Source organism: Dermochelys coriacea, chromosome 8 (assembly GCF_009764565.3).
Source record: "Dermochelys coriacea isolate rDerCor1 chromosome 8, rDerCor1.pri.v4, whole genome shotgun sequence".
Classification (NCBI taxonomy): domain Eukaryota; kingdom Metazoa; phylum Chordata; order Testudines; family Dermochelyidae; genus Dermochelys; species Dermochelys coriacea.
The window spans coordinates 72,616,186-72,633,476 of record NC_050075.1 but is presented as its reverse complement, the minus strand read 5'-3'; the positions used below and the strand labels follow the sequence as shown (position 1 = coordinate 72,633,476).

At 39.6% G+C, this 17,291-nt stretch overlaps 1 protein-coding gene across 1 annotated transcript in view; it reads right to left on the bottom strand.

Moving 5' to 3' along the window:
• DPYD (dihydropyrimidine dehydrogenase) overlaps positions 1-17,291 on the bottom strand; it is a 542,721-nt gene that overhangs the window by 3,775 nt on the left and 521,655 nt on the right. Inside the window, exons 21-22 of the mRNA XM_038414838.2 lie at positions 14,239-14,385; positions 2,874-3,014 (exon numbers count right to left, since the gene is read on the bottom strand). Of these exons, the coding sequence (XP_038270766.1) occupies positions 14,341-14,385 (45 nt within the window). The 3' untranslated portion in view covers positions 2,874-3,014; positions 14,239-14,340. The remainder of the gene's footprint in view (positions 1-2,873; positions 3,015-14,238; positions 14,386-17,291) is intronic.

Genomic DNA, 17,291 nt, shown 5'->3' with positions numbered 1-17,291 from the left:
GGCCCCCTTCACACTCTTGCCACCATTGTGGGTTTGGAGGTATGCGACCATGGTCCTCAGCCACACCTGTACATTCCTACCTGCTATGTAGAAAGGTCTTTATATTATGTATTTTGGATTAATCTGGCACATAGAACCTGTAATTTAGGTAGGTGTTTTAAGTAAATTTTTCCAGTTTAGCCCATGGAAGATTGTTTGGGGTATCTAGCCTTACTATAAATATGGTTTCAGAGTAGCAGCCGTGTTGGTCTGTATTCGCAAAAAGAAAGAAGTACTTGTGGCACCTTAGAGACTAACAAATTTATTTGAGCATAAGCTTTTGTGAGCTACAGCTCACTTCATCGGATGCATTTGGTGGAAAATACAGTGGGGAGATTTATATAACCACACAGAGAACATGAAACAATGGGTTTTATCATACACACTGTAAGGAGAGTGATCACTTAAGATAAGCCATCACCAGCGGGGTGAGGGGGGGGAGAGGAGGAAAACCTTTCATGGTGACAAGCAAGGTAAGCCATTTCCAGCAGTTAACAAGAACATCTGAGGAACAGTGGGGAGTGGGGTGGGGGGAGAAATAACATGGGGAAATAGTTTTACTTTATGTAAATATGTGTAAATTGTGTAAATATAAATATGGTACTATTTTAAAGTAAAATCCCCCAACACTGCAGTATTGTCATTGTAAGGGCCAGTATTTTAGATTGTTACTGTAGAATACTGTAGACATTTTATAAGGGCATCACCATAATGATCTTTTGTAACAGAGATACAGTTATTGTGGCCTGTTCTTGTCCTCTGTGTCCCACACAATCCTATCATATTGTGCGCTGCTTGGTTTTTGTGCTTTCTGTGCATTAGCCCTCCCCCCCCCCTTTTTTTTGGAATGCCCTCTAGGGAGTCAGATGCATTGTTTTTATGAGTGTTTCATTTTCTGGTAACCTCTGTTATCTAAATGAACGTTACAAACTACTTGCTTGGTGCCTGCAAGCCTTATGATATCCGCATATTACCAGCTAAACCTTGCCAGACTTGTAGTCTGATCTGTCTGCCCACCTCAGCGAAAACTCACCCCCCTCCAGCCCTGAAAAACTGCCAGTGGACATGCTACAGCAATAGCTGTGTAAGAGGAAAACAAGTGCTGCCCTTGTGCATGTTTTATTAATCTAGCACTGTTGTCCAGTGTGTATTCATGTTTCTCTATTTGTGTAAGGACCCAGAGGACCGCTAATGTCCTTACACAGAGTGCTTAAAAGACTTATCATGGTTTAACTGCTTTATTTACCAAACAAATTTTGATTCAAAATGACAAAAATGGCTTTTGAATTTGAATTTTAAAACTGCATTTGCATTTACAACATTAAAACCATTTCCTATTGGGATAATTTTTGCTAATAAAATAGCTTAGGGTAGTTGGGTGAAAGCTTAGGTCTCATGACTCTCCCATTACTATGACATGGTTTGGTGGACTGAATGGAGATTTGAACCAAGGAACTCTGCTCTATAGGGCTTGACCCTGCAGTAGAGCAGAGGAATGCTGTGAAAGCCTGCGGAGCTTTGCTACTTATGATCCAGCTAAGGGGAGAGGGCCCTGCAGGCTCCTAGGCCAGGAGGAACACTCAGCATCATTACTAAAAAATTAGGCTACTGCCATAGCAAAGTCTGGGTTTTGATTAAATATTCAGTTTATCAGTTTTTTTAAGTGCTTGGCTTTTTCCCAGATTAATTGTTGTGGTAAGTGATTTTTACAAAGACAGGTTTATTTCTCTTACTATATTTAGTTAAAAATCAGTGTTACTACCAAACATACTGAATTCAAAATAAAGTAAAAGCCACTGAAAAATATAACATTGTAGCCTAGTTAAAATACAGCCTCCTATACTGGCTGTGCAGGAGTCATGAAAATTAATACTGCAAGGAGTATTGACTTCATAGGGATTCTAGTGGATCCTGCTTTGGTTTGAGAAAAGAACAGGTCACCTAAAATGGCTGATCCCGGCTCTTATCTTATCTTCTTATTGGATGGGTAAGTCCCTCAAAATCCTGCAGATGTGCAATGGTAGGGCAAGGAATAGTTCACAGAATTAACAGTGAATTTCATAGAACCATATATTACTGTACATAGTAGAATTCAAGGAATAAATAGTTTGCTTTGAACAATTCTCCCAAAATAATCTCTCAAAATAATGACATATGCCAGGTGCAGTGATCTCTGGACCTATCAACCTACCAGGCCCTCTCTTTCTTTAATCCCTGTGGAAGTTTAATTCTCATATTGGGGGTTGATTCCACAGTAAGCTGGAAATCTTCCCAAATCAGAGCTGATTCCAGTTAGTTAGTTTGACAAACCTCAGGCAAGATTTAGATTTCTGAAACCGGTATCTGGCAGGTTGGCCATATTTCTTCTTTCCACTGCCCTGTGGGTTTTAGCAGGGGAGAATCCTGCCCCTCTCCCTTAGTTACCTGAGAACCTTTGAAGAATTGAATTTGCAGCAGTCCCATTTGGGTCCTTCTTTATTTACTTGCCCATCAAAACGAAAAAACCAAACAAAGTAAAAACAAAAACTCCTGGATGATGTAGATGTCATAGAGATAACTTCTGAGGGGACTAAAAGAGGTTGTGAAGTGGAGTTTCAGTTTCTATATTCAACAGAAATCTCCAACAAAGTCCACAATAACTGGTGCTATGGACACCCCTACAATTGGATCAGCCAGGGTTCTCTTAGTATAGCTTGGGAGCATGCTGGTGTTAAAAGCCGATATTTTATACAGCTATTTTTCACATGCTTGTTAACAGAAGGTGGATTGTTTCTGTCTCAGCAACAGAAAGATAACTCACTGTGCCTTTTTGCTAATTACAGCCATGTTCTTACCTGGTAGCCAGAATCATTACAGGTCATGTAGCATTTGCCACAGTTGATGCACATTTCCTTGTCAATCAGAGCCACAACTTGATCTGTGTTGTTAAGCTCACCATATGTTCCAATGTACTGCAGTGCTTTTCCAATTACATCCTAGGGAGAAAAAACGGAATCATTTAGAAGATACCCAAGTTTTGGGTTTTTTTATAGTTTTGTTGTTGATTTTTATGGCCATATAAGAGCACTCTACAGTATTTTAACATGGGAGTTTCTTGCAGACACTACAGCAATGTTTACAGTTTTTGAAATAAATGTTAAACTTTGCCAAGTTTCACACTTCCTCTATTGTAAAATGTAGATAAAGGGTATTGAATATATATAAATAAACTGCAGGCAGGATCTACAAGTGTCTGTCTGTCCACATTTAGCACTTGAGTTAAATGCACTATGTAATTAACTTTTGCTTAGCCACCATTGTGTAGCACTACAGGGAAAAGAGAAGTGACATGACACATGCAATTCTGGTGTCCTTGGTCACTTTTCATTAGCACAGATTTAAGAACTCACTGCAGGAAAAGAAAGGGGCCCATCCTTAAACACACATAGGACAAAAGAGAACAACAATTGCTTTTCTCTCCTTAGAAGACAAGCAAGTGGCTTGAAAATCAGCTTTTTATGCAAAACTTACAATACCGGGGCCTCATTCTGCAAAACCGTTATTCACGGAAACAACACTTTTGCTTTCAAGGGGGACTACCTGTGTGGAATGGAAGTTTTGCGATCCCTAATACTTGTTGAATAAAAGCATACAATTATACTTAGAGAAGGCTAAATGGTGGACACATCAGATGCAAACAGTTCCATCTCTCTTAATAAACAAAAAGTAGAAAACATTAATGTAAACCACTTTGTGCTTCCTGTGTGTTGTGCTTGTCAGCACTTTAGTAGGGTGGGGTAAAGCATTATATTCCCATTTTACACGTGGAATGAATACCAAGATGCACATAGAAGTTCAATGACATGTCAAGATTACAGAGTGAGTTGATAGCAGAGAGGGGAATAGGACTCGAGGCTCTAGGGATTAATTTAAACTGTCCTCAGCTATCCCCCAAAGGAAAACACTGTAGAGTATGTTACAGTGATTGTCTTTTGTTTTTCTCACATGATGCAAAACATTCCCATGCCATTTGTTCATTGTGCCAGCAATGCCCCTCTGCATGTACATTGGCCAAACTGGACAGTCTCTATGCAAAAGAATAAAGTGGACCACAAATCTGACCTCAGGGAATCATAACATTCAAACACTGGTAGGAGAACACTTCAGCCTCCTCTGGCCACTCAGTAAAAGACTTAAGGGTGGCATTCTGCAACAGCAAAGCTTAAAAAACAGACTCCAACGAGAAACTGCTGAGCTTGAATTAATATGCAAACTAGATACCATTAACTTGGGTTTGAATAGACTGGGAGTGGCTGGGTCATTACACATATTGAATCTATTTCCTTAAGTTAAGTATCCTCACACCTTCTTGTCAACTGTCTAATTGGGCCATCTTGATTATCACTACGCAAGTTTTTTCTCCTGCTATAATAGCTCATCTTAATTAATTAGCCTCTTACAGTTTGTATGGCAACTTCCCCCTTCTCTGTATGTGTGTGTATATTAATCATCTTACTATATGTTCCATTCTATGCATCGGATGAAGTGTGCTGTTAAAGCTTATGCTCTAACAAATTTTTTAGTCTCTAAGGTGCCACAAGTACTCCTGTTGTTATTGTTCTTTTTGTTTATTTGTTCATCAGATTAAGTGGAACGTTGCTTGACATGTGAAGCACGCAAGACACTTCAGCAACAGAGAAAAACAGTTGTAACTGTTTTATAAAGCATAGCAGAACACAGTGTTTAGTGGTACTCAGGCTTGCTATCTCTGTGTCCCTTCCTTGCAGTAACCATACAGGTAACCCACGCAGTGAGGGGCAGGGAGACTCCTTACTCTGTCTGTGATTTGGGAACATGGTCACTGGGTCAATAACTATGACATTCCACTGCGCAAAACTCTCTCCTGAGGGAGTTGTAGCAGCTGCAGGCAGCCCAATCAGTAGCTGATGGTCTGCAGTAGCGTCCGAGGAGCTGCTGCAAAGGTTTCTCCATAACATTCCTGGTGGAAACATTCTAGCACAAAGCTCATTGCAGAGGGTGACCTGATTTCACCTTTGACAAGCAAATGGGGTGATTCGCTATCTTGCCCTGAATCCATATATACAATCAACTGTGCCCAAAGCAAATGGAAAGTATTCCCTGTCTCACATCCTGTCTGCACAAAAAAAAACTGTGTACTTATATATATCTATATTAAAAGTTGTATTCTACAGTACTTGTATTAAAAAGCTGCCCTAGTTACACTATATTCCAAGCACAGGGAAACCGGGTATTTAAGATACTGCTGTGTGCTAACTGTTAGCATATGCTGAATTTTTAATGCCCTATATTTTTAATGTGTGTACTGGCATTGGCAGTAAAAGAATGTTACTGTGTTACTAGCCTTATGGACAGTCCATCTCTTGGGGGAAAATATAACTGGAATTCAACCAAATCATGAAAATCAACAAAACTCTCAACTTTCCCCATTGGACAGGCAACCCCCATACATATCTATGACTTAATATGCCTTGCTGCATTGTCTGATTTGCTAAAAAACCATTGACAGAAGTTGTTGATTATGGCAATTCCACTTTGTGTGGAACAAGTGATGTCAGGATTGGGATTTACGCTGTTATAGGCTATTTAAACTTCCTGGCTTTCTGACTGGTGGTGGGACTGAACACCAACACATTTTTTAAAAGGCTGCATAGTTCTGTAAGGTGCCTAGATACTTTGCGAAGGGTGCTCTCTAAATTGACTTTTAACGAAGGACCAGAGTTGCAAAATCTGTTAAATATGTTAAAGATTCTACATAATTAAGATAAAATTTGGACTACATAATGAAAGCTGTGTGACACTAAGGTAATTTTATCTCTTGCTTCAAAAATATGCATAACTAAAAGTATGTTATAGGAGCAGCAGTACTGAATTTCTACTAATTTTCCATACTAGATCAGGTAATAATTGTGATTATCATTATGGTTTGATCCGAGCCAGTTGAAACCCCCAGCAGGTTAAGTTACATATGAGAAAACAGACAACTCTGTCTAGAACTGCCACACAAGAACTGCACTTCAAACAGTTTAGGTATCATCTGCATGATCAAAAATATCTGATGTAAAATTCCCCACTTTTTCCTCTTGTAGTCTTCAATGGAACATGCAAAAATACTTATTATCCGGAATACAAGGCATTTTATCAATGTACCTTGCATCAAGTTTTGAATATTGAATGCATCAATTTCCTATTCCAACCTATTGTAATCTCTCAAAAATGTCCATTGTGAAATATGTAAATGTATATTAGTAATCTGCTGTTATTTATATTTGTATTACTTATTAAATTAACCCATATCCAAAGCCTTATTGTCTAAAATTTCAGAAACCACAAATTGCTGCAGGACTGGGATTCAGAAACTAGAGATTTTATAATTATTCGGAATGACCTTATTTTCAGAGATGCTCAGCACTCCCAGATCACCCAGATGCTACCTCTCAAAAACAAGATACATATATCTTAGCTGTTATGACTGCAAAGGGAAGCTTCAAAATGTGAATTAATGTAAACTGATGCTGCCTGGTCCTTCCTGAGCCTGCGTAGAGGTTGAGGGGTGTGAATAGCTCCCATTCATCGCCAGAAGCTGGCCTGAACTCTGAGACTTAACAATGATAATTTAAATGACAATATTATTATAGTATGAGGTGACAGTTTCAGCTAATGCACACTAGCCATCACTATGCAATGCAGTAGCAGAATCTGCGTGGGGGCATGGGGGAGGGAAATTTCTGTCAATGGTTGCTAAGTCAACCACCATATCCGCACACAGAAAGAAAAGGAAAGTGCAGATGCAGCTCTTTCCCAGTGCCAAATTATTCAACTGCCTTTTCTGTAACACCTCAACGCCTGCATAAGTGCTTTAACTGTTCTTTGCCAACAGTTGAGACCTTCAGCTCTCACTTGACAACAACTACAGGGTATTAGTGCCTTTTCCGCATAACAATATGGCACATTGAACATTTGAGGATAGCATAAATATGAATAGAAATTTTTTCATAAGTATTTTCATATTTAACTTAGAAAAAGAGAGTGTGTGCATTTTCCAGGTTGCTACTGAATTCAGTTTGGGAATCTTGCAGAGACCAAGGAATCTTATTTCAAAAATCAGATGCATGCTTGCTAAAGAGTACATATGCACTTGTTCGTATTATACCTGTGTAAGTGGGGGAATAGTCCCGCTCTTGTGGGGAACTTTCCTGGCTTCTGTACTACCCCCGGTGAAGTGGGCTAGCGAAAGGAATCTGAGGCCTCGCTCCCACGTCCTTTACCCAGTGGCCTCCCTGCCCTTGAGGGCTCCCCTTCCACTCTCCTGTCTGGCAGAGTCCTCATAAACCCAACAAGGCTGGGCCCAGGATTCCTGGGGGCTCGACCCCCAACCTTGCTGTGGTCACCTAGGACAGGGGCTAGGGTGTCCCCACTCCAGGGTACTGGCACTTCTCTGACCCACTGACCATTACATACAATTTGAAGCAAATGCAAGTTATTTAATCAACGATTAATTTTAAAAAGAATAAGGGAAAATGGGAAAGGTTAAAGGAAACACATCAGCCCGCTCTGTGGCAGGGAACATCACAACCAGCGTCTCTGGAATGTCCGGGCAGTTCACAGTCTGTTCCTTGTAAGTCCCAGGCCTTCTTCTCAGGCCTGGCTGTGCTGCAGGATGCTGTGGGTTGGACACTTGCTCTGGTGGTGGCCACACGCTCTCAGGCTCTAGGTGGTAGGACCCTTCTTCCCAGTGTCACCCCCGCCCTGTCAGGGTTATGATCCTAGCCTGGGCTGCAGAACCTCTTGGCTGAGGCGTCTCCCTGTGCTGGGCCCACTGCCCAGGGTCCCCCTCGCTCTCCCCAGCTGCTCACCACACGCAGCTCTAGATGCTCCAGCCCCAGCTGCACCACTCTGTCTTTGCACTGCTGCTGCTGCTCTGCCTCCAGCTCCCTGGGCTGCTTCTTTGGCCCCTCTGGCTCTGGCTGCTGCAGCTCTGCTTCCAGGGCAGGTCTGCTCTGCAGGCTGCTTCTGTGACTCTGCTCCCAGCGCTGACTTGCTCCCTGGGCTGCTTCTTTGGCCCCTCTGGCTCTGGTTGCTGCAGCTCTCCTCCCAGGGCAAGTCTGCTCTCTCTGGGTTGTGCCTCTGGCTTTGGGGCTGCAGCTCTGCTCCCAGGACAGGGTCTGCTCTCTCTGGGCTGCTTTTCTGGTCCCTCTGGATCTGACCCAGCCCTGCTCCCCAGCTCAGCTTGGGCACCTGCTTTCTCCTTAGCTCAGCTCCACTCTGTCTGACCCAGGCAATTCCAGCTCACACGGAGGACGGGACCTCCCTGGCCTCCTGACTCCCTGATTAGCCTGCCTGCCCTGTCATTCAGGCTGACCTGGAGCATTGGCCTCTCCCATTGTTCCTGTGGGCTGTCAGTCTCAGGGTCCTGATTCCCCATCGACCCTCCCCCTTTTAGTACTGGAGCTAGCCAACCAAAACACCCCCACTGAATGTTAGTAAGGGGGCAACAGTCCCCTTACACCTGTCACAGTTTTAAATATATGTCTTAGTGTAATCAATTGGTCTATCGCAATATGAGATACTATGTGATCTCTTCATTGACTAATAGATGCAAAGTCCTCCATTGTGTGTCATGAATCCACACAGTGTCTCTGTGTACTAAATTTTATATCTTGATTTTAGAGTTTGCTGAAATTATATAAAACCAGTGTATCATATAAGTGATGCAGCTTTCCATTGACTACTCATGGTCTTTACGTATCGACACAGAGAGATTTCTGATGGTAAAAGGTTCTAACAGACAAAGGTATAGCAAGATCCAGTGGCTGGAATGTGAAGCTAGACAAATTCAAAATAGAAATAGGGTGCACATTTTTCCAGTGTACATAATTAACCTGGAACAATTTACCTAGAGATATGGTGGATTCTTCTAACACGGGAAGGTTTTAAATCAAGATTGGATGTCTATCTGAAAGCTATGCTCTAGTTCAAGAATCCTTTATGGACTTGATTCAAGAACTACTTTGTGTAATTTTACGTGCTGTGTTATGCAGAAGGTCAGATTAGATGATTATAATAGTCCAGTGTTAGGAAACCTAGGCATTCCCATAAGTATATGGAATAAATTAAGCTTAAGGAATCTTCCCCAGAGATGACAATTAAAAAATGGTGTGTGTTGTGCTAAGTTTTTCAAACTTTTAGCAAACTCCCATGCTGCTTCTTACAGCACACATGAATACACCGGGGTGGGAATTTAGCATCTCAACTATGGAGGAGGAGATGTTTACCACAATATGCTGTGTCAAACATATACATATTACAAACTGTAAAGAGTCATTGTTGTGGCTCCAAAATATTGTGAAAATTATTTTGATACTGTTGGATGGTTCTTTTTTTTATTAGTGCCATCTTTGGAGCAAGATCTTTGTCTTTATTTAGCGGTAAAGTGCCATGTATATTTAGATGAGTAAAGAAACACTGATAGTACTTATATGATGTTTTACAGGTGCAATGTCTCAAAATACCTCAGAGCTTCTTGCTTGGATCAAAAAGTAAATGTTTGAAAAAAAAATAGTAAAGCAAAAAATAGCTGGCTTTTTTGTTTCAAGTGCAGTTACACACCAAAAAAATGACTCTAAATGGCATCACAGGGTTCCATGTTTATTGTCTCTCAATGGCCTCCAGATTAAATTTTCACAGTTTACAGTATGATGATGTTTTTGCTAATTACCAGCCCTGAAAACACAGGGCAGGTTCTGAAAGTCAAGCTGTGTTCTTTCTTGCTTGTGCATTACCACCAGCAATAAAATTCTGCAAGCTAAATTCTGTCCTTAATTATTCTATATGCAATCACACTGGTTTTGAATTCTTCCCTCAGTTTTACCTGTGCAGCCCTGTTCTCATCAATAGGGATGCACAGGTATAACTGAGAGCAGAATTTGGTTTGGCAACTGCAATTAATTAGCAATTCTGTTGCTTAGCAGTGAATCAGAGTAGAATCCATTAGCTATTGACTTACTGGTGCTAACAAGAGTAAAAACAGTTAAAACTCATTTTGTCAAGAAAGTAAATAGATATGATTTTGAATACACACAAGGAGCAGCTCTGTTGAGTAAGATGGTGTTGGTTTTAAACAGTGACTTTTATTACTATAACTGCACTTTAAATGGTAACTTGTAAAGTATTTTAAGGTGATTAGCTTTTCATTAACCATATTAGCAAAACTGTATTTTAAAATAAAATTCACAGTTCATGCTTGGTTTACTGTTGGGTTTGCTGACTGGCTGTCTCTCTTTGTCGCTTGTTTCACACAGATTACATTGTAAAACACAATGTGCCCAAGAGATGAGGGACATAAATTAAAAGGAATCCTTTTATTACAGGACAGTGCACAATACTAGTATTATGTCTCCTAGATTAAATCCAAAGAGAGCACATATGTCTGTGATCTTATTGTTTATTTTCAGATCTAAAGAGCCATTTGGGCATATTATACAAGTGAATGAAAGGTTCATCAGCTAGATACTTTGAGCACTCACACGTCAACAGCAACATTGAGTAGGGGTCACAAAGTAAAAGTCTGGGGTATATAAGGTGGAAGACTGGTGGGTGCTAAATTAGTATAAGAGAAAAATAAAGCCTATTCTACGAAAAGGCTAAACAGGTTCTCAAATCTGTGAGAGCATGATGGTGATGATGAACTAAGCACTGAAGAAAATGCTTCAACATCAAGCAATAAATATATTTATAATGCATTCTTATGTTTATATAGCAATATTTATCCTGAAGCATCTCAAATAAGTTATTTATTTCTGTATAGGCATTTGTATAGTTCTTATGATCATAGCATTTGAGTGCTTTACAACCTATACATCCATAGATTGTAAAAAGAATCAGTCACTCCAGGGGAGTCCCGCTATTAGGGAGTAATTAAAGAGAATAAGTACAGTGCTGAGAAGCTAAATGATTTGCATTAGTCTTCACCACAGAAGATGCTGGGGAGATACCTACTCCTTCTGATAATGAAAGTGAGTTGCTATCAGAGGCAGAGGTATCAAAAGAGAAGCTGGAACAAACTGATAAATGAAAGAGGAACTGGACACCAGGACCTCAGGCTACAACCCGAGAGTTCTGATGGGTGAGCTTGAGCTGCTAACAAAAATATGCAATCTCATGAAAATCAGCCAATAGACTGAAAGATAGCAAATGTTGCATCTGTCTTTTCAAAAAGGGCTGCTCTGTGATTTACAAATCTGTAAGGTTTACTGTGGTAAAGCAAGTCAACTGATTGATATGTTAACTAGATACAGAATTCAAACAAACAACAAAAAAAACCAACAACTTAGAATTATATGATAGACACAAGACAATATGTGTAAAGGAAATTGTGCTTCTTGAGTCTATTAGAATTCCTTGAGCCATGCCAACAAAAGTAGTGAATAAGGAGAAGCAGTCAGCAACTTTTATTTGGACTTTCAGAAAGTCTGTTTTAGATACTATTATGGAAAATATGGAGTCTTGGTGATGGCTTAGAATCTTGCTAAAAGGCAGAAAATAAAGAATGGAAATAAAATGATCAATTTTCAAAATGATAAAAGGTTAACACAAGGGGATGCTGCAAAGTTTTGTTCTAGGACTGGTGATGTTTAATATGTTTAGCAGTGCTCTGGAAAAGAGGATGAAAGTGAGCTGGCAAAATCTGCATTGCGTTTAGATTAGACAATATTACAGAAGCCCTGAAATACTTCAGATTTACCTTACAAAACTAGGCAAATGATGGCAGGTGACATTCAATGTTGGCAAAAGCAAATAATGCACATCAGAATGAATACTCTGAACTACTTATGCCAGTTGAGATGATATAACTTAATTGAAGCCACTCAGGAAAATGAGTAGGGCATCAATGTAGACAGCTTAATGAAAACCTCTGTTCAGTATGTCATGGTGCTCAAAAAACAGGCAAAATGTTAGGATACACAGAGAACAGAACAGAAGAAAACATGGCCAATATTATACCATTGTACAAATCAATAGTATACAAAGCCCTAGAACAACCTGTTTAGTTCGAGTAATCCCATCTTTAAAAAGTTATGTTTAAAAACAGAGTAGATTCAGAAACAGAAATGAAAGACATTATGGCCATGGAAAAAAGGAGGAGCAGTGAAAGAGATGTACAAAATAATGAAATGTATAAATCAGCAAAACTGTATACACGAACAATCGATGAAATGGAAAGAGAACAAAATCGAAAATCAATCAAATACTTAAAAACACAATTTACCTCTGGAACTCATTGCAACAAGATATCATTGAAATCAGTGCCTCAGTAGGATTCAGAAAAGGATTAGACGTAGATGGATAATGAGAACATCCAGAGTTACATTTGTTTAAGAAGGGATATAAATCCTCATTCTTCAGGGCACAGATCTGATAAGGAACAGTTAGAAAGTAACTTCACTTGGCAGTTTGTTCCATAATAAGTCCACTATGGTTTTTCTTGCATCTTCCTTTGAAGTATCTGGACCAGTCACTGTTGAAGACAGGATACTGGACTAGATGAACCACTGGTCTGATCCAGTATGCCTATTTCTATGGCCCTTGTTTTCTCTCTCTATGTAGGTATTTAGGAATCACTTCATCCACTAATATAATACAACCATCTTTGGCTGCTGTTAATAAACACACACCACACTGCACAATGTTTTGAGTCAGGAGATGAATATCACATCAAATTTAAACTATAGGGGTGGGGACAAAAAGGGGAATTTGGCAGATTGTAAATACTCCATATTAGAATTTTGGCCAAGAAATCAGAAATACATCAGTACTTTTACATGGGATCTTTTAATGACCACATTAGTTTTTAGTCACAGCAGCACAGTGTCTGAACACCATTCTGGAGCACTGGCTCAATACCAGAAGAAAGGAAATAATATAATTACTGAGTCATATATGGCTGCCTGCAGCACCCTGGGTGTGAACAGTGGGCCTCCTATCCACTTACTGATCTAACTCAAAATGAAACCAAAAAAGAAGTGGAGGTCAATAGAGCCGTGCACCTGTTTGACACAAGATGCAGAAGTGCTCAAAATTATCCTATTTTGACTTCTAGCTGTGTTGGCAAACTCTGAACATAATGTGTATTTGCAAACTTTTTGCAAAAGCTTTTCCCTCTCTCTGCATAGTTATAAATTTTATTAAACCACCGTTTGTGGTGTATTTCAAGTTCAAGCTTCATTTCTTGGGTTAGTTCACAAAGATGAGGTCACATGATGAAAGTCGCATGGTATTTCTCCTTTGTCCTTGATTGACTGAAATTCCTCTATGTGATCAGGAGGGTTAGCAGAAGTCATTTTCATTTTGTATCATAGAGAGAGGCTGCACTTATTTGAACTGATCGAGATAGATTTTGTTTTTCTTTTTAGCCCTGGGGTCTATCTGATTGCAATATGAAGTGGCCTTAGAACACTTATCTTCTATAATTTCCCTACTGGAATTATTGGCTACTGTGTCATTATTATGGAGGGGAAGGAGCAGGGAGAGCTCGGGTATATAGGAATGAACATTAGGTTGTGACATATGAGACCTGAGAGTTGAGGCTTTATTTTGACCTTATCACTGAGTCACTCTGTGACTTAGGAAAAATCAGGAGAAATCATTTAGGTCAAAATTTTCAAGTTTTAGGTATCCAGCTTGAAAACCTAGGTCCTGATTTTTATACATGCTGAGAACCTGCTATTTCAATTGAAAGCGGGAGAGATCTGAGCACTTAGCACCTCTAAAAATCGAGATCTAGGTGTCTCAAATTGAGCAGCCAAAAAATGGATGCATCCAGAATTAATGGAGACTTGTGAAACATTTTACCTTACATTTATTCCTCAAAAATACCATCTTCTCCCCACATGCACCTTTATTGTTCTGCTTCCCAGATGCCTGTTGAATTTGACAAGTGTCATTAGGGAGAAGAACACACACTTCTACATGTGAAACACAACTCTTTTCCCAACAACTTTGTTTAAAAGCTCTGGAGAGCCTGCATAGAAAACACTGGTTTGTCTTTTTCTTGACACTTTATTTTCATGTTGTATAACAAGCTTACAAACACAATAACCAAACTCAACAGCCAATAATAATTGTTTGCATCAGCTGTGCGGTGGCTGATCACTATTAAATATATTTATTTAATTCTGTTACCTTGACTGCTGGAATGGGCTTCTTGGGAATAAAATGCTTTTTCTCTCAGGCAGTAACAACAGTTGTGGTTTGCTGCTTCAGTTTAAATCTTGTTCTCAGATATTATCTTTTGCGCTGCTCAAGGTAAGGTCCAAAACTAGGCAGTTTCTAATTGAAAACCAGAAAATATGCTATTAAGCAAGTATATAAAACACATAAATGAATATTCACAAAGGGCCAAATCCCAGGTCTTGCTGAGCGTTGATTCATTCTTATGCAGGAAGGCTCCCATTGAAGTTGAAGGGATTCTTACTAAGAAATGAATAAAACTGAGACATAACTTCAAAATCTGACCTCAAAACAATACAGAGTTTGAATATTAAATCATAATATACTGTAACAAAAAATGGCTGTACTGCAGACAACATTCACAAACTCCTATCCTCCCATGGTGTAGTTGTATTGTACATAATATAATATTGATCACCTTGTATAAATAATTCAAACTCACTTTATTCTTACAGTCCATGGAAAAGATATGTATTATATATTATATAATCATAAAAGTAAAGATCAGCTTAAGAAAACTCCACCATTGTTCAATATTATACCCACTATGATACCCTATTATACTAACTATAGTTTAAAGGTACATGGATGTGCCCATTGACTTTATAAAGCACACACAAATCCTTGTGATAACAATGCCTCGAAGTTATCTGGGCCTGTTGTAGTAATGCTAACAAATGCCAAGTGAACACTAAGATGATTTATTTTATTAATTTCATAATTCTACCTCTATTCACAGTCCTCACTCTCTTTTACGTACTTTAATGTCTGGGCTTGCTTAGACAAATACTGCTGCTGGAAGACATCTCTGAATGCCAAAATGTTCTGTCTCAGCCAACAGCCTAGAACTGCTGGTTCAAGTTTTCAAAGGATTACTAGAGACCCTCTCACCCACAATCATTTGTCTAGATGGTAGAGATTTGAAAACTACTGCTTACTAAGACCACGTGACCGAATAAGTTGCTGTGAATTAAAAATGACTGAAAAACCTGGTTCCTACTTATGAAACAGAATAAGCCCTGGAAAACTAGTTTTTTTTTTTATTATTTGAGAGCATTTAAATGAGTGAATAAACTTAGCTCAGAGTCTAGTCTAAGTGCAGTGCAATTATATTACAGTAATTAGTATTTAGTAGCAGGGGATAATATCCTAGATTGTTATGATGAGCATTCATTGTAATAATTTCAGCACGTCAAGCATGTCCAACTGGAAACAATGTCATCACACAGGTTTCAGAGTAGCAGCCATGTTAGTCTGTATTTGCAAAAAGAAAAGGAGTACTTGTGGCACCTTAGAGACTAACAAATTTATTTGAGCATAAACTTTCGTAGCTAGTAGCTCACGAAAGCTTATACTCAAATAAATTTGTTAGTCTCTAAGATGCCACAAGTACTCAATGTCATCACCATAATTTAAAGGGACAATGTCAACATGAATTTTTAAAATAAATTCTTAAAAAACATTCCAGGGTTTGATGCAGTACCTTTTTGGTAGTATCCTCTGAATATTTTTTAAATACTTTAATTAAAAATAATATTAACAGTTATTCTATTCCTCTGATGGTATTTACATGGAAAAATTCCTCACCAGTAATTTTTTCCACACAGGAGTCCCACTTTTGGGGTGTCAGCTTCCTCAAGTGACAAAGGGTGGATCTCCCTAAGTTGTCTGGTTTTTGGCAATCTAAGTCTGCTAACTGGCAGTTTGGCACAAGTGCATTTTCTGTTCTCCTGGAACCTTCTCATTTCTCAAGTGTGCTGGAAGCAAGAGTCCTCTTAAAGATCCCAATTATGTAAATCACATTGTGTGCATTCTCCAGAATTCAGGAGATGGAGATCACCTCAAGAATGGAAATAAACTTAGGCTTGACAGCCCCTACAAAACAGAAACTCTAACTTTGAGGGGAGGTGAGTGAAGGAGTGGAAAAGGTATATGGTAACTTCGAAGAAGCAGAATTATAGATAAATAATTTCCCTTTCTTTACAGATGCCAAAACACAGGAGTCCCATTTTTGGAGAGTAAAAGAGTGAGGAATGTCTTACAATTAACTTGTATAAAATTCTGCAAGCAGAAATAAGAACAGAACTAATATTTACTCCTGGGGGAATTCTGCGCCAAAAAATTAAAAATTCTGCAAATTCTATTTGTCAAAATAACACTGTATAATCACCCCAGTTTCAATTATTTTGGTAATTTATTTCAAAATACCTGTCAGCAAGTATGATAATAATACAGACACACACAGAAATTCACCCAAGAGTTAAGGTTAAAGAAACCCCTATAACAACCCAGTTCCTGTTTCTCTGCCCCCTCCACCACAGGGCCCAGTCGTGCCCTCCCACCCCCCAAGCCCAGCGACTCACACTCCCTACTTGGCTGAGCCCAGTGTGGGGCCCTCCCCGGCCCAGACACTCAGACCTCCTACTCCCCAGAGCCTAGGGATCCAGAGGGAGAAACAGCCTGATGCTTGGTTCCAGGCTTGCACGGTATTTTCTGAACGCCACCATCTCCTTCCTTCAGGGAATGCTGGAAACTGCAGCTGCCAGGAACCCTCCAGCTCCTCCTTCCCCACCCCCCACCCTGGTAGTGTCTCCTACTTGCAAGCTGGGCTCTGCCAGGTCCAGCAACCCCTAGTGGCAGCCAGCAGCACTGCAGCCCATTTCTGTGGGGGGGGGAAAGGAAATTCTGTGCACACAACGTTAATTTCTGCAAAATTCTAAATTGTGCAGTGGCACAGAATTCCCCTACGAGTAATATATCAAAGTAAAAGAAGGCCTGTTCAGAAAGAGCCAACCTGAACAGATAGTGCTGGGGAAAGGAGAGTTTGAATCCTTTCCATCTAAACTATTGGCTCCAAAGATCACGGAAAGATCCCCTATTCTTAGCAATGAACATGTACTGTTTGCAAATTGAAAAGACCCAAGGCTGATACCATAGCCTCAGTAGGGCAAATGATGACAGAAAACTTTTCTTGCAGTATTGTCAGGATGTATCAGCTAGAAAAG